Raw genomic sequence first — 22,873 nt, forward strand, 5'->3', positions numbered from 1 at the left:
AATATATAGATGAGGGGTTAAGGGGCATGGATTGTGGATTTTTTTTTTTCGGGTAAAACATTGATTATGGATGAAGGCAAGGAGCAGTACGTTTTTATTACTTAGAGCATTGTTTATTATCGGTAGGAGGGAGAGGATATCACGGAGTGACGGAGGAGCGGACGAGGAAAGAATCACAGAATACATAACGATCGCCGCGCCGCTTCCTTTGTTAGTTGCGGCAGTTGTTACACTCGTGATTTTCTAATAGAATTCTGGGTTCTCAGTTGTTCTCACATCTCAGGGGCCATGTGGGTTGTGTTGCCGCTGGCGACCTCCCTATGTGTGGCGTTGCTGGTGTTTGCCGGCGCGGTCACTTGCTCATCGGGTGAGTGGAATCTTCGCCTTCGATCACAGAGCGTTGGTTTGTGTGCTCAGCTCATTCAGCCCTCCGGTTATCCCTGCTCTGAACACACCGTAATTTCGACTCTTCCATCTCTATTTCTCTCGCCCCCATTCTGTCACTCTTGTTACCGGTAATTATCCTTATTGCCTTTCCAAGTTCAAACTGATATTGGGCATTCGCTTTGTTCAGGTTCAGACTAAGGATGGCTTCATCTTATCTCTTCAACGTGTTTCTTCTCACACGGGCAGAGATATTAAATTCAATGGTGGCCCTCCTATTCTGCTTCAACATGGCCTCTTTCAGGTTAGCTTTGTTTCATCATCATCTTCTCTGTCTCTCGAAAACACCCAAGTCCTTAAATCATGGTGCTAGAGTAAAATTGGTGTTCTCAATTTAAAGGTACTTTAACCATTGACCCCTCTCTTTTCACATATGTTTAGAATGACAACCCAACATATGCTTGCACTGTTGGACAAAATCCTTAATAAAGGAGGAGAGTTGCATCATGTTGGCTGCTGACATTGGAATCTCTTGACAAATATTTGATTTGAATAAAAAAAAATTAACCATTTTTCCATATGATAGGTCACTTGGAAGATATGATACCAGCTAGAGTGGAACTGCAGAATGAAATTCATGTGGCAAACCCAATTAATTTGAATGAGGCCAGCTGAGTTGGTCTTCATATGTGTTTTTATCCATGAGACTTTATTTTTGAAAGGAGGAAACTTGATTGGTCATTACCTTCCTTTGCTTATAGCATTTTCTCACATAAAAAAACATGGGCAGGGAGGAGATACATGGTTTGCAAATTCAATTGAACAATCCTTGGGCTTCATCCTAGCTGACAATGGTTTCGATGTGTGGGTTGGGAATGTACGAGGTACTCATTGGAGTCATGGGCACATTTCTTTTTCTGAGAAGGATAAGGTAAGAAAGCGAAAGACCATTCACTCCTTTCCCTTTGTGTGCATGTGTGTGTTTGTAATCCCGCTTCACCATTCCATCTAACAACAGATATATGAATTTGTGTTTTATGTGAGACTACTTATGTTGCAGGAATTTTGGGATTGGAGTTGGCAGGAATTGGCTCTGTATGATCTTGCAGAAATGATTACCTACGTGTACTCGACAACAAACTCCAAAATTTTCTACGTGGGGCATTCCCAGGTCCCAACTTTCTTCTTGGAACTAATATCTCATTTTTCGCATTCTAGTGCTGCCATCTGATGTTGCCGTTTGTGCCAGTAAGAGCTCATTTTGCTCATTTCATCATAGGGAACCATTATGGCTTTAGCTGCTTTCAGTCAGCCAGATATAGTGGAGATGGTCGAAACTGCAGCCCTACTTTGTCCTATATCTTATTTGGGTCATCTCAGTTCTCAATTTGTACGTAGAATGGTTAGCATGCATCTCGATCAGGTATTTTCCATGTCCATATTTGCAAAGCTTGCTGTGATCAATAGTTTCTGCTTGATGATAAAGTTGTTTTATGTAATTAGATGCTTCTGGCTATGGGTGTCCATCAGCTTAATTTTAGAAGGTCTGCTTCTTCATATACTCACTCTGATTTATCAACTCATACTAGCTCATTTTTTTTTTTTAAGTTTATTATTATTTTTTATATATTTTCTGCTCTATACAGTGATCTGGGTGTTCAGTTAATAGATTCCGTATGCGATGGGCATATTGACTGTAGCAATTTGCTCTCTGCTATTACAGGTAATCCCAACTCCCCTTCTGTGTTTTATGCTTCTTTTTTTTTTTTTTCAGAAGATTGTGGGAAAAGCAATGGCAAAAAAATATGAAGGGGAAAAAGCCATTTATAGACAGCTAAAATGAAGGAAAGGAAGAGTAGAGATCTCGACCATGTTAGATGTATTAAAAGTGAAAATGGTAAGTACTAATGAGGGATGAGGACATTAAGAAGAGATACAAGGATTATTTCAACAACCTACTAAATAAAATCATTTTGAGTAATAGTGTCCTGGAAGACTACATTACCATCAAGATTGTAGAAACGCAACCTAAAACATGCAGAAGATATGGAAAAACAAAACAAGCAATGCACACAGATTTATGAGTTTGGCAAGATTGCCTCGTCCTCGGTGAGATGAGATCCTGCTTCACTATCAATGGAAATAGCGTTGTCCTCACACCTCTCAGTATTGCTTGCATTACAAGAAAGAAATACTCGCACCTCTCAGGACCGTCGTCCTGCCTGTGAGGCGCCTGCACCAGTACTCCTTGGATTAAATGTGATGGAATACAAGACATCGTACACCAACACAAGACACCACATGTCGTTGATATGTACAAAAAAGTAGATGTCTGAAGTTAAAGAAGCTATAAGGACGATGAAAGTTGGCAGACACAAGGCCCAAATGAGGTCCCAATAGAAGTGTGGAAGAGCTTAGGAATCTGTGGTTTATTTTGGCCAACCACAAGCTATTTAATAAGATTATGAATGCAAGGAAAAAGTCAGATGAATGAAGGAGAAGCATTGTGGTTCTGATTTACAAAAATAAATGTGATATTCAGAGTTGCAAAACTATAGAGGCATAAAGCTAATGAGTCATACTATGAAATTATGGGAGAGGGTTATTGAAATCCACATGAGACGAAAAATTTCTGTTCCTTAGAACTTTTTTTATTGCTTTACAATGAAAAAATGTAGGGTCCAGTCTGTCTTGATCATCGGTTTTTTACCTAACCATGATGAATTTATCTACCTGATTCATTCTTATTCATTGTGCTTCATAATTGATGTACCACTCTTCGATAATTTTAATGTTCAAATTACTTAAAGAAAGAGAAGGAAGGGGGGGGGGATTCTAACATAAAAGCAGCCATATAAATGAGTGACTATTTTGGGTGAGGCTACTGATAGGAAATTGATTTCTTTGACACTGGTTTTCCCCAACTTCCTGTAATCCTGATCTCAGTCCTTCTAAATTACTTGCCATATTATTTTTTGTGTATGCTTAGATTAGAAAAGAAAGAAAAAAGCTTCCTTGGTTGCAATGAGCCAGTAATCATAAGACTTTTGTCATGCAATCGAAAATTGAGTGCATATAAATGGATGATTATCACAATCAATCAAATTTGCAGGATGGGTTGTGTAAATCTCATCATTTTTAGCATTTAATGGGTTCTCACCCGAAGACATCTAAGTTATTGTTGTACATTTGATCTGATACAGTTTATTGTAATATTATCTTTAGGTCACTGATGAAGGGCTTTCCTTCATCATTAGCACTCCATATACCCATTTAGAAAATTCTTTTCCTAATTCTGAGTTTAAAAGTCGAGTTAGATGTTTGAATTGCATGGTTTTTACCAGATGATCAGTTATACCAATGCTTTGAGAACAAAAATGAAATGAGGTAGTGAAAGTGGCATATACAGCTGAAACTGATTCTTAAGGATCTGAAGGTGCCCCTACTGTATTAGGTGATAATGCATGCATTTATTTTCACAATGTTTTTTTTTTTTTTTGGATGAATAAAAATTTTGTATAATTCATAATGTATTTTATTTCTCATATTTTTGTTGATTTTACAAAATTGATTAATTTGCAGGGAAGAATTGTTGCTTCAATGACTCTCGAGTTGACTTTTATCTTGAATATGAACCTCATCCGTCATCGACAAAGAATTTGAATCACCTTTTTCAGAGTATGCAGTTTTTCTCTCCCCTCCCTTGGTTGCAGTATCTTCTCTGCCACTCATGCCTTTTCAGGAACTGTTAAAATCATTTCCAGTACTGCTTTTGCAGTAGTTAAGTTTTATAACAAGAATCTTATTAGTTGATAGGCTTATAATGATGCTTCACTCAAACTATGTTGTTATGCCTTGTTTGACTGTCTTAAACAAGAGAAAGATTTACCCAGAAAAAATCTACAAGAGCATGGCCAAAAAAAAAAAAGAAGGTATTTTAAGATTGCACATGTATATTGTTAACAAGGTGTACTGCAGGCTAAGGGGTGTTTTAGTTTCATATTTATTGATAATTTGCTTATGTATAATTATACCTACTAACTTGTAAATAATATTTGGGAGACACAGTATTGGCATTCTGATCCCTGCCATGAACTCCTTTGCTCTCCCCCTTCTTTTCTTCTCATCTTCTTTTCCTTCTCCTTCACACATGCATGTACTAATTACTTGTTCTTGATGTTGTCACATGGTATTATGGCACTAAGTAATCAGTTCTGTGATCCTTATCTATTTTGGAGGCTCATCTAAGGTTTCCTCTTCTTGTATTTCAGAGCAACCAATGCTTTACTATTTGCAATGAAATCCTAATTGCGAGAATATGAAAATTAGGGATTCTTTATGGTGATGTCATCTAATATATTCAATCTATGGACTGGATTGAAGGTTAGGGATTATACAACCAGAATTCCTATCTGAACAACTTTTTTTTTTCTTGTTTATCTGCTCAACCAGATTTATTTCTCTCCTGTGGTTCATAGTTGTCAAGGTGGCTAGGTGAACCAAGGTGGTGGAGGGGGGGTGGGGACCAAGAAGCCACTAACAAGGCGACTAGGCACCACCTAGTCAACCAAAGCACCCTTCGAGCAAAGGGTGCCTTGACGCCTAGGAGACACCTCAACAACTATTCTGTAATTGGTATTTATGATGATGTGATCTGCTTTTCTGCCCAATGTATGGTTCTGTTATCCTATATGGAAGACTGTTTTGTGGTGCCTTGATCCTTGGATCCAGTTTTCTACAGTTTCTTGCAAAAACTTAGTTCTAAAAGGGGGTTTTCAAGAAGTTTCTTGCTGTGAAATTCTGCAGTCGTTCTCTCTATATTGCTGAATGAGTGGTCCAAATTTCAGACCCATCAGGCACTATTGCTTCCTGCGATTTCAAAGGAGATTCTTCTATGCACATTTAAGTGTTTACAATATGCAGTTTGCAGTTTCCTGGATCTTTATGTTGTGTTTTTTATTCTTAAGTTGCTTTGTATCTCTCTTGCATAGGCTGGGCTGCTGTGAACTTGTGTTTTATCTCTCAACTATTTTTTTTTTCTTGTTGGAATTTATTTGTTGCTGGAGTTTTATCTTGTGTTGTAATGGGTGACTCGAAGCCTTCTATGCACTCCGTCAATGTTCAAATCACTGCTATTTTGCCCAATGGAGCATCCTATTATCTTTTGTGGGCATTAGCCGTAAAAGTATATATCAATGCAAATGGGAAATTAAAGACCTTGTCAGATTCTCCCCCTGCAAGTTCTAAAGATTATGAGGAGTGATTGCATGAGAATGACACACTACTTGTGTGGCTATGGAATAGCAGGGATCCTTCTGTTGCAGCCAATGTTATGTATCATTCTACTGCTAAAGGTGTTTGGGATGACCTAAAAGAAAGTTTTTCCCAAGACAAAAAATATGTCTCGAATAAATGATCTATATGATCTGTGCTAATGTTATGAATGAAGAAAGTTGCTCTTCACCCATGGTGAAGTGAATCAATTCATAAATCTCTCCCCCTTATTGTACGAAGTTCGACTGACTTAGTCTCCCATCCTACTGCAATAAACAACGGGAATCCCTTCATCGTGGGTGAAGAGAAACTCAAGTCATTTAAGAATTTACATTTTTATTTTATTTTATTATTATTATTATTTTTTTTTTTTAATTTGGGAAAAAAATGTCACAAGGTTGCAATCTGCTGCCATATGGGAAGCATGGCAAAATGAGGGAGAGTCCCTGAAACAAGCTTGAGAAGTGGCTAGAAGTGAGTGAAAGAATCACAAAATTACAAATATGTCATTTCTCAGTACTGTGATTTAGTGTCATTCTGTGGCTTACTTCTAAAAGTAGGGTTCTCTTTATGAGGCCTTAGCTTAGGAAATTATGATGCGTGCATTTAGGGTTGTATGTACAGTGTCTAGCAATAAGGAACTGCTGAAAGTACGTTGAGTCTGCAGTTTCCATTTGGTGATTTGATTTCTGAAGCAACTAAGTAATTAACAATTGGAGTATTTTGTACATCATCATTTTGTAGAATGCCTTTTAACATCTTAATATGTTGTGGTGGTGATCCCTACTTTCTGTCTATTTGATATTTATGTGGTTGCTGGTTTTTTCAGAAATGTTTCTGTTATAAATACTTACCTTATATTTTAAAATGCGCAGTTTTATGTTGGTAATTGCATTATATTTTATTAGGCGGGTCTGAATTTTTTTGATAAGTTAACTTCCTAACTCCTCGTTCCATTTGACAGTGATACGTAAAGGTACCTTTGCCAAATATGACCATGGTTGGTGGGGAAACCTGAAGCAATATGGCTCTCGGCAACCCCCAGCCTTTGACCTTTGGCGCATACCCAAGTCATTGTCCTTATGGATGGGGTATGGAGGAAATGATGCCTTAGCAGATTTGATGGATGTAAAGCAGACTCTCGAGGAACTGCAATCCAAGCCACAATTGCTTTATCTTGATCACTATGGTCATATAGACTTTATATTGAGTGTGACTGCAAGAGAAGATGTATACAACAATATGATTGGGTTCTTTAGGTCATTTGGAAATTTTAGTAGTTCTTAAGTGATTGCTTACTGTAATGTCTGTTGATTGAATTAAATTTATACGTGTAATTCATAATTGTATATGAGCATATGTTGTAAATATTGAACATTTTCTTCTCTTTAGGGAGGGGATCATCAAAGGATATTATGGAGGGAAGTAATTAAGGTTCCCTTTCTGCCTCTATTCTACTTTTCTGCTTATGCTTTTCTACTTGATGATGAAACTAATCTGTAGCCACATGTCTGTGTGTGTGTGTGATAAAAGCTAGGTTGGCCCTTGGTTGCTTTGGATGGAACTGAATTGCTTCTCGCTGACCTATGAGTACTTACCCTATGTAATATTATTCTCCCACTCACTATGTCTGGAATCTTAAAAGAGTTATGGGTGTGGAGGTTTGATTTGACATAAAAGAAAAAATCCACAAAATGGTGGCTGGTGTGGATGCATGTTTGGTTGAAATGGAGCTGAACTTTGAAACAAGATGACCATGCTGGATTGGGCTGGGCTGGGATTGCGTTCAACTTGGTTCAACTGGGTCCCTCCAAGTTGATTCATCATTTTCTGGATAATGCCACATGTCAAATATAATGGGCCATCGTGGCTGAAGACTCTCCCTGGTATTCGCAAGGCCTATGTTTATTAACTTTTGGGGAAAGGGCTCTATGAGTAAGCAGCCTAAGGAAATTCATCAACAAGGAGGAGCAGTGAAACGGTTTCATACATAGGGGGCAGAGATATCATTTCATTTGAGAGAGAGAAGGTGCTGATGTATCCTTCACAGTAAACTCAGGAAACAAAAATGGTATTTCACTCCATCTATCGCCCATCCTATGAGCATGAGCATAAGCTGTCACAAAGCCTTTTCCCATAACGTTTTAAACTCTTGAGTTTCGAAGCTTAATCTTGGCTTCGTACCCTCGATTTTTTGGAGGGGCACATGATCCATTACTATTTTTTTTCTACTTGGGATAGTAGAGCAAGAGTGGCTCCAGCCACTTTGGTGCCCCCACCTAGGTTTCATCCCCACGCTACTGAGCTCGGCTGCAAAGGGTTGTAAAGCCAAAATAATAAAGTTTCGGGAAAAGTTCCATTTCTGACTGAGCACCAGAGGTGGGACCATGGTGGGATTGAATTGGCCAGGATCTCAGATCGAATTAATCACAAGTTTTCAACGATTAGATATTGATCCACTAATAAGATCTAAGGATAAATATGTTTGAAAGATCATTTTTCATCCAATCCAATCCAATCCGATGCTAAATGATACTGATTGAGATGATATCGATTGAGGCTGATCCCAAGCTTTAAAACCTTGAGTGGGACTGAAAGTTGCTTTGTGGATAGCCTTGTAAATATTCTCAACATTGAGACCCTTTTCATATATATATAGTATTTTAAAAATTGAATCATAAAATTAAGGAAGAGAACAGCCACTTCATTATTACTAGTCTTATCCTACCTCAATGATACCACTGGCTGAAGAGATTCATTATTCTTCACCTTGGGTGAAAGGAAACTAAAACTCGATCCAAAGAGTAAAAGGGATCTTGGATCTGGAGGCATATGGTATCGGTCATTGCTGATAGCAATCTGGATCCCATTACACTGATGCAAAGTTGTGCAGAAATCGATATCGACTTCTGAAATACCGACAAACCGATATTGATTCTTCAAACCATGCTTGAAAGGGAAAGAGGGGAGAAACTGTGACAGTGTACATACTTTTCCTATTTAACTTGTATTAGGTCAAGGCAAAATCAGAAGCAGAGTTTGAGGAACCAATAGGTATTAATCTTGTCTGATCATGATTCTTGGTCGATATTGTATTGTTGGATCAATACGAATGAAGATCAATCCCGATCGATATCAGTCATATTCAATCCCAAGAAACTGCAATTCACCCATTGTTTTTACTAACCAAAAAGAATCAATCATACATAAGCAGCCAAGAAACAAGAGATTTTTTTTTTTCCAATTGCTAGTCAGTGGAGATAGGATCCGTTGCTCATATGATCACCTGGTCGTACGAGTCAACGATCAACACCTGTCCCACTTTCTGCCATTATAAGGATAAAGGGGTATATCTGAAAATAAAAATGACAGGTGTTGGTCGCTGACTCGTATGACCAGGTGATCGTACGAGCAATGGATCCATTTTGGTCAGTGTGTATTAATAGGGCCAACAGCCACCTACTTGAACACACATTCACCCACTTACATATGCATACAGTAGGATTCAATCCCACGATCTTCTCCCCTAAACGTCAGTTCTTCAAATCGAAACTGTCATCGTTAGACTAAGCTAGTATTCTCACAAGAGGTTTTTGATATCTTAAAAGAAAAAAAAAAATTTGAATCTTAAAAAATTTAGGAATCGTAAACCCACTACTTGCCACTTAGAAGCCTAGAGGCTTCCTGAATCATTTTCTTGTGGACACACCTCAATTTAGATGTCCTAATTTTCATAAATTATCTTGCAGTACACTACATTATTGCCTAGAGGTAACTTTGAGAGAGTTCTCTTACTCATGTTATATATTATGAATATTTTTGGTGAGAGAGATCTGTTTGTCATCTTATAATTGAATTCAACTCAACAGAAGAAGCTATCGAATGTATTGATGACCACATATACAAATAGCAGTTCAAGGTCTCCAACCTCATTACGTCTCCTTGTTATGTATTTTTCTTCTTTAACGAATTATTAATTGACCTTTGGAAGAAGAAAAATATAAAGAGACAAAAATAGCTGGATATTTAAGAGAATGAATCCATGACTTGATTGATGGATATGTGTGAGGCTAATGAACTTTACTTGTTCCTAATTTTTTCATGGGATGCCTTTGTGGAGTGCGGACTAATCATGTTCATTCGAAAAAATAAGAAAGAAAGAAAGAATTTCAATATAAAAGAATGAATATTCCATGGCTTGATTGCTAGATATGTGTAACTGTACATGTTCCTAGTATCTTGTGGGGTGTGTCTTTGTGGACTAACCATGTCCATTCAAAAATTCCATGAAAGGAATTCTCTTATCCTTTCGTATAAGTGGTATAAGACTTTATATAAAAAGAAAAAGCAGATACATGACTGATTCAGATGGGGCTCTGTCGATATTGAGATATTGGGAGTTATAGAAGTATAATTTTACATAAAATCTTAAGGTTTTGAATTGGATTCTCCAATATGTTATTAGAGCCCAAGTCTCTTTGTAGCTCTCCTTAAGTCATTTTCCATGTATGGTGTGCATGGGGAGTGTTGAGATGTTGGAAGTTATAAAGGTGTAATGCCATATTTGTTAAGTTCAATCTTTGGTACTTCGATATACTTGAGGGAGCTATCTTCACGTACAACTTTAAGGTTTTGGGTCAAACCCTCCAACACTTGCAAAGGGGATTGTGAACAAGGTTTTAAAGTTCAAACCGAGATTTGGATCGGTCCTCATTTAGAATAAGATGAAATCTACCCAAACCTATTTTTGGAAGGGAATGGCTAAAAGGGAATGGGCTGAGTCAGATATGTTGTAATCAGGATCGGCCTTTGTGGCCGATTAAGCTGATCAGATTCTTGAAACCATGTTTGGTTTGGTTTGGTTCCTAACAAAGTCAGTATGGCTAATTAAGTAGGAGTTAAGTAAAGGAGCTATGAAAAATCAAAAAATTCAATGAGCTAGATGATGAATGTTGGGGTTATATCTTGTATTTTATGAGTTTAAATAAAGTATTATTAGATCTACATTTGTAAGTGGGTCAGATTTTTTCTTACTAAGTAACATTTTTTTAATTCTCTTGGGTAGGTGTAGACTTTTGTATTGAACTATGACTCGATCCCTCTCATCAGTCGATCATAAACGCATTTTGACATTCATTTTTTTGTCAATTTTTTTCCTTCTTTTTTCTTGGTAAATAATATAATAGAAAATAAATTTATTTCCTTGTAACAATTAACAAGACGTACAACTATTTTAAATAACCTGGGGTAACCGAATTGATAAGGGAACTTCACATCAGGAAGCATGTGGTTCTGAGTGCTACTCCTCTTACTAGCTTGAGACGGTGAAACCATCGGAAACAATGGATGATCACGTGATTCACCTGTCGTATTTAATTCCAGGCTTTAAACCTTGTGGTTGGTAGATTTTCAAAAATTTTATGTCCATGCTTTTCTGATCCATTCCAATCCTTTTTAAGGACAAAGAATCAACAAAGAGTTGGAGGTTTTGCCATTCAAGAGTTTGGAGGGCAATAATAATGAATGAAAAGCTCACGAGAAGAGCTGACAATAACTTGTAAATTATTTCTATAAATTAATGGCGAATTATGAAGGTTCCTGCAATTCATATTCATACAACTATAATAATTAAAGAGCATTCGTTTAGCAGCAAAAAAAAAAAAAAAAAAGAAGAGAAAGAAGCATTCATTTGAATGAAGAAAGTTGCTGATAATTCTATGGTCATGGAAGGAGAACAGGATTGGTGCATGGCTTAGGTTTCAGGCTCCTCTGAAACGTCATCTGTTGAACATCATCTACGAAGGTTTGGATGTTACGGTCGGAGGAACCACCTTCCGCCACCGCCTCCTTGGCCGAAGCTTTCCACTTGAGGGAGTTTTTCTTTATCTCCTCGGCCCTGGGACCACGTACCACCTCCAGGATGCAACTGGCCACCTCCTGTCTCATTACCACTTTCCCCTCCGCCACCCCACGCCCTAAACGAACCCCAACCCCGTACACTTCCACCAGGAACTTGGCGTTGGTCACCTGGTCTCCCCAGTTGGGCATCGCCACCACCGGAACACCGGAGCTCAGGCTCTCCAGTGACGAGTTCCATCCGCAATGGGTAACAAAGCATGCCACCGATGGGTGTTCCAATACCTGTTCTTGTGGGCACCATCCCACCACCTTCCCTTTCCCTTTCGCTTCCTCCATGAACCCTTCCGGAAGCTTCTGATTGTCCCCGGACCACCCTTCCACTGCGGGTCTCACCACCCACAAGAAGGGAAGCCCCGTTTTCACGAGTCCCCAGGCTATCTCTTCCTTCTGACTCTGATCCAAAGTGATGACACTGCCAAAGGACACGTAGACCACCGAGGATGGCTCTTGAGAGTCCAACCACTCGATACAGTTCTCTTCTGCCTTCCACATGTTTGCTTTAATGCTACCGTTGTTATCTCCACTGCGTAAGTGTTTGATCAAAGGGCCCACGGTTCTGAGTCTTAGTTCACAGTTGGCCTCCTCTATGCCTCCTATGCCTTCACGTTCGAGCTCCTCAAATGAATCCACCAGTACACAGAAGGACTTGGAGAGGTTCTTGAACTGACCCAGTATCGTATTCCTTAAGGACACGTAAGGGGTGGATGGGTGCAAGAAGCTGGGTACTTCGTCGGAGCATAGAGTAGGGAGACCAGGTAGATCGACAGGGAGATCAGGTTGATCAGGGGTGGGGAAGGAAGTCAAGTTGTGGAAGTAGTGGTAGTAAGCAGAGAAGACGGCACAAGACTGGACCCACAACACGGCAGAAGGGATGCCCATGTCTGAGGCGACGTCCAATGCCCAGGGCACAAAAGGGTTGCTAACTAGGCAAGAAACCGGTCGACCATCCTCGGCTTGTTTGTGTAGGAGACGAGTGAAGGACTCCTTGGCAAAGGTCTCGAGCTGGTGCATTAGGAGGTCTAGGTTATAGCGCTTGGGTTCGTCCACCACCCAACCGTCGGAGAAGAATTCAAACCGGAGATGTCCCTCGCCTATGGGGATGGGTAAGTCGGGGTTTCCGGTAGTTGTGGTGGCGGAGTTTTTTATCATTTGGCCTATCTGGTCGGTGGAGCTGAAAGTAACGGATAGACCCTTCGAAGCTAAGAGCTTGGCCAACCTAAGAAGGGGATTGACGTGGCCTTGGCCCGGGAAGGACACCAAGAGGACATGAACGGCGGCGAGTTCAGATACCATCTCTGATCCCTTCCCCTTTCTTCTTTGAAGAATTGAAGTTGGCTACCTAATCCTGGGGTTAACTGCACTGTGGACTGTGGAGTGGAGGAGTTTCTTTTGGATTTGAAACTATTTAAAGCAAGCGATGAAGGGATAACGAATACAGTGAATCTTCACGTATGTAAAAAGATACCTAATCCATGGATATAGCATCTATTTTCTCCCGCCTCATTTAATAAAGGATTATGTCTAAATGTAATCCACCCGGTTACAACCTAAATTATTGTGTCCATATTCTTTTGTTATTTTGTGATTGCTTTTAAGGTCAAAAAAGTAAATTACTGTCCCATTATTTTGTCATTTTGTGATTGCTTTTAAGGTCATGTCCCCATTATTTTGTCATTTTGTGATTGCTTTTAAGGTCAAAAAAATAAATTACTGTGTGATTGCTTTTAAGGTCAAAAAAAGCAAATTCAACCTCAACTTTTTGAATCGTCACTTTGAGTTAAACGGCAAAACGAGGGGTATTTTGAGAATGAATACACTCTTTCCAAACAACCCCTCACCCCAACTGATTGTCTTCCTCCTCGCGAGTCTTTCTATTACCTTTCTTGGTTTTTATAGCATAAATTTTGGTAAGATCATCTCTAGTGAGTCAGGTAAATGCTCTCTTTCTTCTCAGCATATCCAATGCTTTTATGGGTTTTAGGATTTAAAACTTTTGGTGGACTTCATTTTTGTTTTTTGAAATTTATAAAACAAAACCTCTTCCCAGAAATTCATGTATCAATTATATTGCAATAATTTCTATTGTTGTGCATTAGAGATGAGATGTGTAAGATAGTTCTAATCATGCCTCTTTTTCTCTCTTCAAAGAAATCAATTGTATTAAATATGCTAGTGTTTTTAAAAAAGTTAAAATCCAGAAAGATGACAAATGGCAATATTGTATGCTTTTTTTTTCGTAAAGTAATATCGTAGGCTTGGTACTACTATAATGATAACATATGAAATTTTGTAATTATAATATATTTTATAGGTTGATTCTAAGGATTTTGGGATTGATTCTGGTCAATTCCAATTTGATTCAGATTTGGATTGATATTGGCAGCTACTAATTTGATCTTTGATTCTATGTTTAAAATCGATTATAAGGTTTATAGGACTAGATCGTGGGTCTTAAGATTTGAGGGCGATTCTAGTGTTCTTTTTATCCAATTTTGATTCGATTGGATCAAAGTTTATAGGAATCAGTTCCAAGGATGTAGGGGATGGTATCAGTATCGGTCTCTGTCGATGTCAATTCTATATCGATCCAGATCGGATGGGATCAGTTGGTATCGGTCTATTTTACCCTTGATTTTTATAAAAGGTACTACTTTTTACCTATTTTACCCCTGAAACGATCCGGATAACCGATCCGGATCAAGGATCAATCTCAGCCGATACGATCGATCCTAGACCGATACTTGAAACCATGATCAGTTCGATCTCCAATTCCAAGTTTAAAATCCCTAGTTGATTTGGCTAGTTCGAATCAATCCCAATTCTGATCATTATAGAATGGCATATCTAGGATTTTTGGGATTAGGCTATTGGTTTTTAGAATTTAGTGTCAATTCTAGCATTTTTGTGATTGATTCGGATATGATCCAAACTGGAATCATTAGGGACCAATTTATTCTTTGATTTTGAGTTAAAATTCTGGTATTAGCCGATTTGGATTAGAATTGGTCATGAACTATCCGGAAGTTCTAGAATGGTCAATTTAGAATTGGAATCACTAGAGGGATTATTTTGACTCAATTTCGAGTTTAAAATCATTTGTTGAATAAACCAATTTCGATCCAAATCGACCATAGTAATACCTATCCAGGTTGTTTCAGAATGATTGATTGTAAGGCTTTTGTGATTGATTTGATTCATTTTCGATTTTGGTCACTTTGATCTAGATTTTATCTAATATTAGGCCAAATTGAAATCAAAGTTCAATTTCAATTTATACCAATTCAATTTTTATTGAGTTGACTTAATGGCCTCTTGTAGGTAATATGTTCTTTTTTAGTAATTTTTTAAAGTTGTTATAAGGTCTTTTATGGTTTCGATTCTCTTGATCTGGTCCAATTTAATTTTTTATCGATTTGATAAAAACTCAAATAGATAAAAGTTCGTTTCACGTTTCTCTTGATTAGTCCAACCTGCTTGGACTGGAAATGGATACCCTTACTCAAAGCAATAGACCCAATCACCCAACGGTTAGTATAATTTTTTTTTTTTTTTCAATCCCATGTTAGACTTTAGAGAAACAAGGAATTGAGATTTGAGATTTCAAATGTAATGATGGGTCTATTTGAGGATAAAATTACAATTCCACCCTTTTTAACACTTTGTCATAAAAAGTGGTGCAACAACTTTTAAGTTTTTATTGGGAATATAAACACATGAAATTACTTTTTGAATCTTCTTGACACATTCATTTCTTTCACAACTTTTTAGGTACCTAAAAGTGGGTTACAAGCCTTTTGTAACCTACCTAGGTTACAACTAGACAAACCCTTTAATAAATGCCTTATGGGATTACCATGAAGGTAAGATGATATATACGATAGATTCTATCATATGGTATGGCTCATGAAATGATCAACTTTCTATCCTCTCACATAAAACGTAAGCATAGACGTAATGAATGATGACAGCAAGTCAGCAACAGTTAAAACTTAAAAGAGAGATTATTGTTGTCACCAAAGTGGTTGAATGAGAAGTGTAATTTTTCTTTTTTCAAAAATTATTTGAGGTAAATAATTAAAAAGGAATTATATAAGCTCTTTTTCTCGTACAGAAAACATTTGACAAGGTGTCTACGTCTATTAAGAAATAAAAATAGTTTTACTAACAATGGAGAAAGTGTTAAGTTTATCTCGAATTTTTGACCCGTTTTGAAGATTAACCCGCTCTGATATATTTTGGTGGCAATCCGAATGATAAGTTTTCTGAGATCTGTGATGGAATCAAAGTGATTAGACTGATAGGCCCACAGCTCATTACTGATCTCGTATGGGGGTGCAGGGTCATAACCCCCATGGTATGGTTCGATTGGATTGACCGCGACCTGATGGATCGACTTACAACTTAGAGTATATAATGTACTGTTGTCTTGTTGAGCAAGTCATTGTATTTTGGGGGATTGTTAGAGCTAGGGTTTCAGTGCGAGTTTTCTAGCCGCTGCTTGGGTGTAATCTCTCTTGTGCATAGTGAAACATCTTCTTCTTCGCTCGAGGACGTAGCACACCACACTGGTGTGTGAACCTCGTTAAATTTCTGTGTTGTGCAGATCTATTGCCTATTTATTTTTGTATATCTTGGTGTTTGATCTAACAGAAAATTATTTTACTCTCTTTCTCACTACTCTTTATCTTAGTTCACGTATGAGATTTCCTAGTCCTAGTATTTATAATCCATTAAATAAAAAAAAAAAAAATGGATTCCAAATACCAAGACCAAGAGCGTACGAGAATTTCTAGTAACTTTAATATTGTCCATCACAACTATTTAAAGAGAAACAAAGAGATACAAGACATTAACCCTCAACAATTTAATTGTCTAAACCAACTATCCACTTTAATTTTTTCATGTCTTATTTTTCTTTATCACCATTGTAAAAAATATCCAGTCTTTCATTTCTTCACTCTTGTTCATCCTCTCCTGAATCATTCTAGCACAATTGTCGTTCTATGTATGCTACTATTTAAAGGGAAACAAAGAGATACAAGACCTCAACCCTCAACTATTTAATTGTCTAAAGCGCCGACTCACTTTTTTTTTTTCAACTCCTTCATTTCTTCATTCTTGCTCATCTTTCTATGAATCATTCTATCATTCTAGCACAATTGGTGTTCTATGTATGCTACTAAAAAAAAAAAAAATAGATACAAGATCTCAAGTCTCAAGCCTCAACAGTTTAATTGTCTAAAGTGCCGACCCACATTTATTTTTTCAATTCCTTCATTTCTTCACTCTTGTTCATCTTCTTTTGAATCATTATAACACAATTTCTGTTCTATGTATACTATTATTTAAGAAGAAACAAGAGATACAAGTCCTCAACCCTCAACAATTTAATTGTCTAAAGCGTATACCCACATTTATTTTATCCACGTTTTGTTTTTCCTTATCACCACTGTATAAAAATTTTACTCCTTCAATATGACTTTACTCTTGTTCTCCTATTAATCCTATGCTATTTTTAATAAACAAAAAATTTGTGAGATACGTGTTCGTTTTTAGTAGTTTACATACAGTAAACTTTGTATACTGAATTCCTACAAAGGGTAGATCTCATGACACTCACAAGAAGTGACCGGTGCTGATACACGTCCTTCCCTTTCTTTCTTTTCCTAATTCTTTTCTTAATGGAGAGTGAAAACCAAGTAACGTCTTTTCTTCTCCCTCTCTATTCTCCCCTCTCATACAACTGTCATGTGCAGCCACGAGAGAGAGAGAGAGAGCCATTCCCAAACCTCAATGATCCAAGGGTTTTTATAGTGTATCATAGCCAAGAAATAGAGGGGAGAGGGTCAGGGGTGGTTATTAGTTGTGGCGCTTTGGTCAATCATGTAGCGCATAAACAAATATGATTGAGACGCCAAATAGATCATCTTGAAACCGTTTTGTTAGGTCCCATATCAGCTTATGGGGATTGATCTCATATTGGTTATTTATGAGAATTGATGTGAGTTGATATGATTTTGGGTCCCCTCATCTTGTAAGTTGGTTTATAGGGTTGAGTTCTTCCAAGACAGTATCAGTGGTATAAGTGCAGTCGATCCTCAACCTAACCTACAGGCGGAAGAAGCGACCTAGTGCCAGAGTGAGCCGCTAGGAAAGGGCTACTTGTCGCCTGGTAAAAACCCTAGAGCAGAGTAAAAGCCCCTTAGAAATGACTACTTGATCTAAAGTGAGTTGTCGTGAACATCGAGTTTGAAAGCGTGGTGATATGTTACGATCCCATATCAACTTATGGGGGTTATCCCATATCAATTTTCTATAGGAATTGATATAGATTGTTATGATCTTAGATCCCCATCTTGTAAGTCATTTATGAGGTTGAGTTATTCTAGAGATGTATCATATATCGCACAAGTCTCCTAATAAATACTTGGGAGAAGGTTTTAAAGAGGACCAGGACAAGCTAGGAAGCACAGGTCTCAAAATAAATCTCCTAATAAATACTTGGGATCCTAGCACAGATCTCCAAATAAATCTCCTAATAAATACTTGGGAAGGTTTTGAAGAGGGCCAGGACAAGCTAGGAAGCACAGGTCTCCTAATAAATACTTGGGAGAAGGTTTTCAACAGTGAAATCCCAAAATACTAGAATTCCACGTAAAAAAAAAAAAAGATGGGACTTGGGAGTATCTTCGGCTCAGTGTGTTACCATTGACCGAGTTGGTTTTCCAAATATGCGTAAAATATGAGAATTAAAAAGGAAATTGATGAAAACCAGAGAGATCACTATCCGATCACATGGCTATTGTCTAATTTGGGAGTTGTCGTTTCCTAGCGATGCCGATCGGAATCACAAAATAGTAAAGCGGGGAAGATGCAAAAAAGCAAGGAGAGATGTCGCTGCCATCGACGGACTTGATGTGGGAGCTGTCGTTGCCCAGCGGCATCAATCGAAATCACGAAATAGTACCGATGTCATCGCTATTATCGCCGCCGTCGCTTCTGCCGTAGCCGCAGTTGTTGTCGTTTACTAGATAGTACCGCTACCATCGACAATAGCGGCGGTGCCAACTACTTTGCTTTCTCCGGCTGGATCCGGTGAATGAATGATTTTTTCCGATAAGGAGAGAGAGAGAGAGAGAGAGAGAATAAAGGTGTTGCAACCGTGCATTGAAAAGTTGTTTATCTTCTCTCCATCCAACGATTCAATTCACATTGATCAAATCCTACGATCAAAATACCGCTAGCATTCCTAATTCCTAAGTACTATGCTAGCATACTTGTCATTTTCCTTATATATATATATATATATCTATTTTATAGAACTTTTTCAATTTTCTAATGTTGTGGTTGGAGTTTGGACAACAACGCGGAAGTGGCTCAAAAAATCTGAATTTAGACTTCCAAGAGCTCATTAATTAATACATTGAGGTGCGAGGGAAGGTTTTGTTGAGATGGTGGTGGTAGTGCTAACTTTTAAGAGGTCATTTATTGAACAACAAATCGTAAAGTTGATATATGATTGGTCCTAGAATTTTTTCAATGGTCTCATCATTATAAGATTGTGTTTGGTAGTCATTTAGTTTTAGAAACAGCAATTCATGTCAAAATTAAAAATTTCAGTTTTTTTTGTATTGAAAAATCATTTTAAAACAAAAAATGGTGTTGGGTGAATCTATTTCAGGAACAATTACCTTGACTGTTCACTTTTATTTGTATTTGGAACGAAACCGAAATTTCGTCATTTCATCATTTGATATTTCTACTCTTTTTTCTCTTTTCTTTCGAAAAGAATCGAAAAACATCAAGTTGACTCCAAACGCTTTATTCTGTGTTTTGTTTTCATAGAACACAAAAAACGTCAAAAACACTACAAACTCATTTAAGACCAATAATATATGGCAATCATATGAATCGATGATTAAAAACTGATTTTTTTTACAAAAACATGTACTTCTTTTTTTTTTTTTTTTGTTTCTAAAAATTGGAATTTTATTGGTTCACTATGTTTTTGTTTTAATCCAAAAACGGTTATTTGAATTATATCAGACCAAACATAAACCCTTTTAAGCCCATAATCATGTGTCCTTGTGGTTGTATAAAATTCTTGAGATCACGTGCGAACTAAATAAAATTAAATACAAAATTAAATTGGTTTACTAAATGCCAATATTATAAGAAGAGGAATTCACAAATACATAACAAAAAAGACTTTTCCACTCCCAATCGATGCTAGGATGACACTGAAAGGAGAGGGGATTGATCAAGGTTTAAGAAAGCAAGGGGGACTTCTGATATATAAATATATAAGAGGGAGAGGGAGAGAGAGGGCATAGTTGTAGAACCGAAGAAAGAGATGGGTGTGAGATCTCTTGATTAAGGAGGTTGTTATTGACGCATTAATTATTCATTAATTTAATTATTTTTTAAATATTATTTCGACTATTTGATTATATAATGTTGAGAAAATCTTATTGTAATTAAAGTATTGAATCAAAAGTTGACTTTAATATAGTCGTTTTTTTAATGGAGATAAAATCTGTAATTTTACATAAAAACTTATATTAAATAAATTTTCAATTTTTCAAAAACCTTTTTCTATCTCTACATTAGTAAATTACATTTTTCATTGAATAATTTTAGTAATAAGCCAAGGGGTATAGTTATTCTTCTTATTTCATCACTTTGTTACAACCGAGTTGCACTCTATAATGGTACTGGAAAAGTATTATGGCTTGTGAATCATCAGAAAAATATAGCAATTAATCATAAATAAATGTGTGAATAGAGAATTCAAACAATTCCCAATTCGTCATAACCGTCTGAGCAACCAACGAATAAATTACTATGCTAGTCTCTTCGAGGATTAGTCGATGTGAGCGTAAGCTGGCCCGGACACCTTGGTTAACCAAAATAAATAAATGTGTGAATGATTAATAAAGAACTAGGGAAAAGTCAGAAAAAGCTTCATAGCTTGCTTTTAACAATGGCCAAATATTTCAGGACATTGAAAGGCCTAGAACCAGACTATCTTTGTGGTACAATAGTATGAATTATTAAGGTACCGTTTGATAACGTTTTTCTTTCTAGCTATAGAAACGGCTTTTCACATTTTCGGAAACAAAAACAGATTTTTTGGTGCTTGATAAACTTATTTCTCGAAACGTTTATTATAGACACTAAAAAACCCAATAGTATCATCGGATGCCCAAAAGGGAAAGAGAGTTTGGTTGCCTTTTTTTAGGTTTAAATAATTGAGAGATTTATCGGGTACAATAGTAATTTTTTTTTTTTTATCTCAGATTCATTTCTAGAAACGACGAAACAAGTCCGACTTATTTCACCAAAGTAGTTTCTATAATTGTATATAGGCATAAATTTTGATTTATGTTTCTAAAAACAGGTGAAACGAAACAATTTTATCAAACGCTTTTTGGGTTGTTACTCCGTTTCTGAGAATAAGAAAACGTAGAAACAACAGAAAAACGAAACATTGTCAAACGGTGCCTAAGTTTTAGGATGAAATTTCTTAGATTGGATGGTAACACCAACATGACACTTAAATAAGCATCAGATTTCGTCATGTAATAAGTTAAACAAGATTGAATTTTTGTGGACAAATAAACCCCAAAACCCTATCTACATATCAAGTTTTAAATATAGAAGATTTAATCAACTGTCAAAATAAATCCAGAAAAAATTTATAAAAAAAAAATTCATGGATTTCCAAGAGGTGCATTGTACATAGACCTTAGACATACAAGGGAGGACAGACGTTCAAATTTTGATCTTGAAGTTTGACATCGCTTAGATCATTATTATTATATTTTTTATGCATTATAATTCATCAACTACGGTAGGAGTTGTTATCCTTACTCTTGTATCGCAGAATCTTTACTAGTTCCCAGGATCTCGTCCACAAAGATTTGGATGTTCCGATCAGACGAACCATGTTCAGCCACGGCCATCTTGGCCGCCTCCTTCCAATGGACGGCCTTCCTCTTCAATTCCTCCGACTTGGGCCCTTTCGTAATTTCTTCGATGCGTCTCTCCACTTGTTCCTTACTAGCCATCCCATCTGTATCCGGTTCGACCCGCACCCCCATCTCAAAGACTATGAGCTTTGCATTGGTCGGCTGGTCCGACCACTGTGGAAAAGCGACATCGGAACTCCGGCGGCGACCGTCTCAAGCGTGGAGTTCCACCCACAGTGACTCATAAAGCAGGCAACGGCAGGATGAGCTAGAACCTTCGTCTGAGGGCACCACGACACCACCAAGCCCCGGTCATCCGTCTCTTCCAAGAACCCGGCCGGTAATCCAACCGGTTTTGTGTAGTCCGGTGGCTTAATCACCCACAGAAATGGGCATTCACTGTTTTTGAGACCCATTGCGATGTTCTCCATCTGTTTTTCCGATAGCACTAGGATGCTTCCGAAGGAGACGTAAATGACTGATGAGATCGGTTTCTGGTCTAACCATTCGATGCACCGTTCTTCCGGTTTCCACATATCAACTCCTATTTCACCATCTTCCATACCTAGTCCGAAAAGAGTGGACGGCACGAATGGACCTATGGGTATGATAGGGGATATGTGGGCCATGGACTCCACCATGTCCTTCACTAGCTCGTAGAATGAGTTACCGAATACCCATTTGAACTTGTTCATGTAGTTTTGGAACAAGTCGGACAACATCTTAGGGAAGCTCACTAAGGTATTGGAGGGTAAAATGAAGGACGGCAGGTCTGTGATTTGGAGTTCCGGGAGACCCGGCAAGTGAAGGGTGGATTCGGAGTTGGGTTTGGTCGGGAATGAGTTCAACTAGTTATAGAAGCGATAGTAGATGGCGTAGAGAGCGCAGGGTTGGATCCAGAGGAAGGCACAGGGGACGTTATGTTGGGCAGCGAAGTCTGCCACCCATGGTACGCCGGGGTTGCCAATGATGCATGAGAACTTAGGACGGTGACGGTCACCGGAGAGGTTGTTGATGAGTTTGGAGAGATTGATGGGACCAAATTTGAGGATGGAGTTCATGCTGTCGTCCATGTGGGACATGCGGTCGAAGTCAACGCTGAGTCCATCGGAGAATAACTCGAGACGTATCTTTGAGTCGTCGGATACGGTGGTGGAAGGTAGACACTTGAGGATACGGTCTCGTGCGAAGTCGGTGGTGGCGAGGGTAACGTGTAAGCCCTTGGAAACTAGGCGATTGCCAAACCTAAGCATGGGGTTCATGTGGCCTTGGGTGGAGAACGCCACCATTAGCACATGAATTTCTCCTTCTCCAGCTTCCTTGGA

General features: G+C 37.9%; 2 protein-coding genes and 1 pseudogene across 4 annotated transcripts; 1 reads left to right on the top strand and 2 right to left on the bottom strand.

Moving 5' to 3' along the window:
* Positions 1-7,108, top strand: LOC122080787 (triacylglycerol lipase 1). Of its 3 annotated transcripts, XM_042647638.1 has the most exons (10): positions 6-210; positions 284-456; positions 575-688; positions 1,175-1,315; positions 1,445-1,555; positions 1,664-1,807; positions 1,888-1,928; positions 2,031-2,107; positions 3,967-4,062; positions 6,623-7,108. In XM_042647638.1, exons 2-10 carry the CDS (start codon positions 289-291, stop codon positions 6,943-6,945), a joined length of 1,215 nt encoding a protein of 404 aa, XP_042503572.1. In that variant the 5' UTR covers positions 6-210; positions 284-288; the 3' UTR covers positions 6,946-7,108. The 3 variants fall into 3 exon arrangements, with proteins under 3 accessions (XP_042503573.1, XP_042503572.1, XP_042503571.1); XM_042647639.1 differs by lacking the exon at positions 6,623-7,108 and adding an exon at positions 5,191-5,510 and having other exon boundaries at positions 1-456; XM_042647637.1 differs by having other exon boundaries at positions 7-456.
* A 4,095-nt stretch (positions 7,109-11,203) lies between these two features.
* Positions 11,204-12,965, bottom strand: LOC122082674 (gallate 1-beta-glucosyltransferase 84A24-like). The gene has a single exon (XM_042650389.1). The coding sequence runs from the start codon at positions 12,868-12,870 to the stop codon at positions 11,380-11,382; it is 1,491 nt and encodes a 496-aa protein (XP_042506323.1). The 5' UTR covers positions 12,871-12,965; the 3' UTR covers positions 11,204-11,379.
* An 8,481-nt stretch (positions 12,966-21,446) lies between these two features.
* Positions 21,447-22,873, bottom strand: LOC122082240 (annotated as a pseudogene).

Source organism: Macadamia integrifolia, chromosome 6, assembly GCF_013358625.1.
Source record: "Macadamia integrifolia cultivar HAES 741 chromosome 6, SCU_Mint_v3, whole genome shotgun sequence".
Taxonomy (NCBI): Eukaryota; Viridiplantae; Streptophyta; class Magnoliopsida; order Proteales; family Proteaceae; genus Macadamia; species Macadamia integrifolia.

What these genes read in the sequence shown, in the direction of transcription:
- LOC122080787 (XM_042647638.1), top strand. Translation starts at nt 289, where the DNA reads ATGTGGGTTGTGTTGCCGCTGGCGACCTCCCTATGTGTGGCGTTGCTG. An exon ending in TTCAACATGGCCTCTTTCAG is followed by an intron (nt 689 to 1,174) that starts GTTAGCTTTGTT and finishes AAACATGGGCAG; the next exon opens with GGAGGAGATACATGGTTTGC. An exon ending in CATCAGCTTAATTTTAGAAG is followed by an intron (nt 1,929 to 2,030) that starts GTCTGCTTCTTC and finishes TGCTCTATACAG; the next exon opens with TGATCTGGGTGTTCAGTTAA.
- LOC122082674 (XM_042650389.1), bottom strand. Translation starts at nt 12,870, where the DNA reads ATGGTATCTGAACTCGCCGCCGTTCATGTCCTCTTGGTGTCCTTCCCG.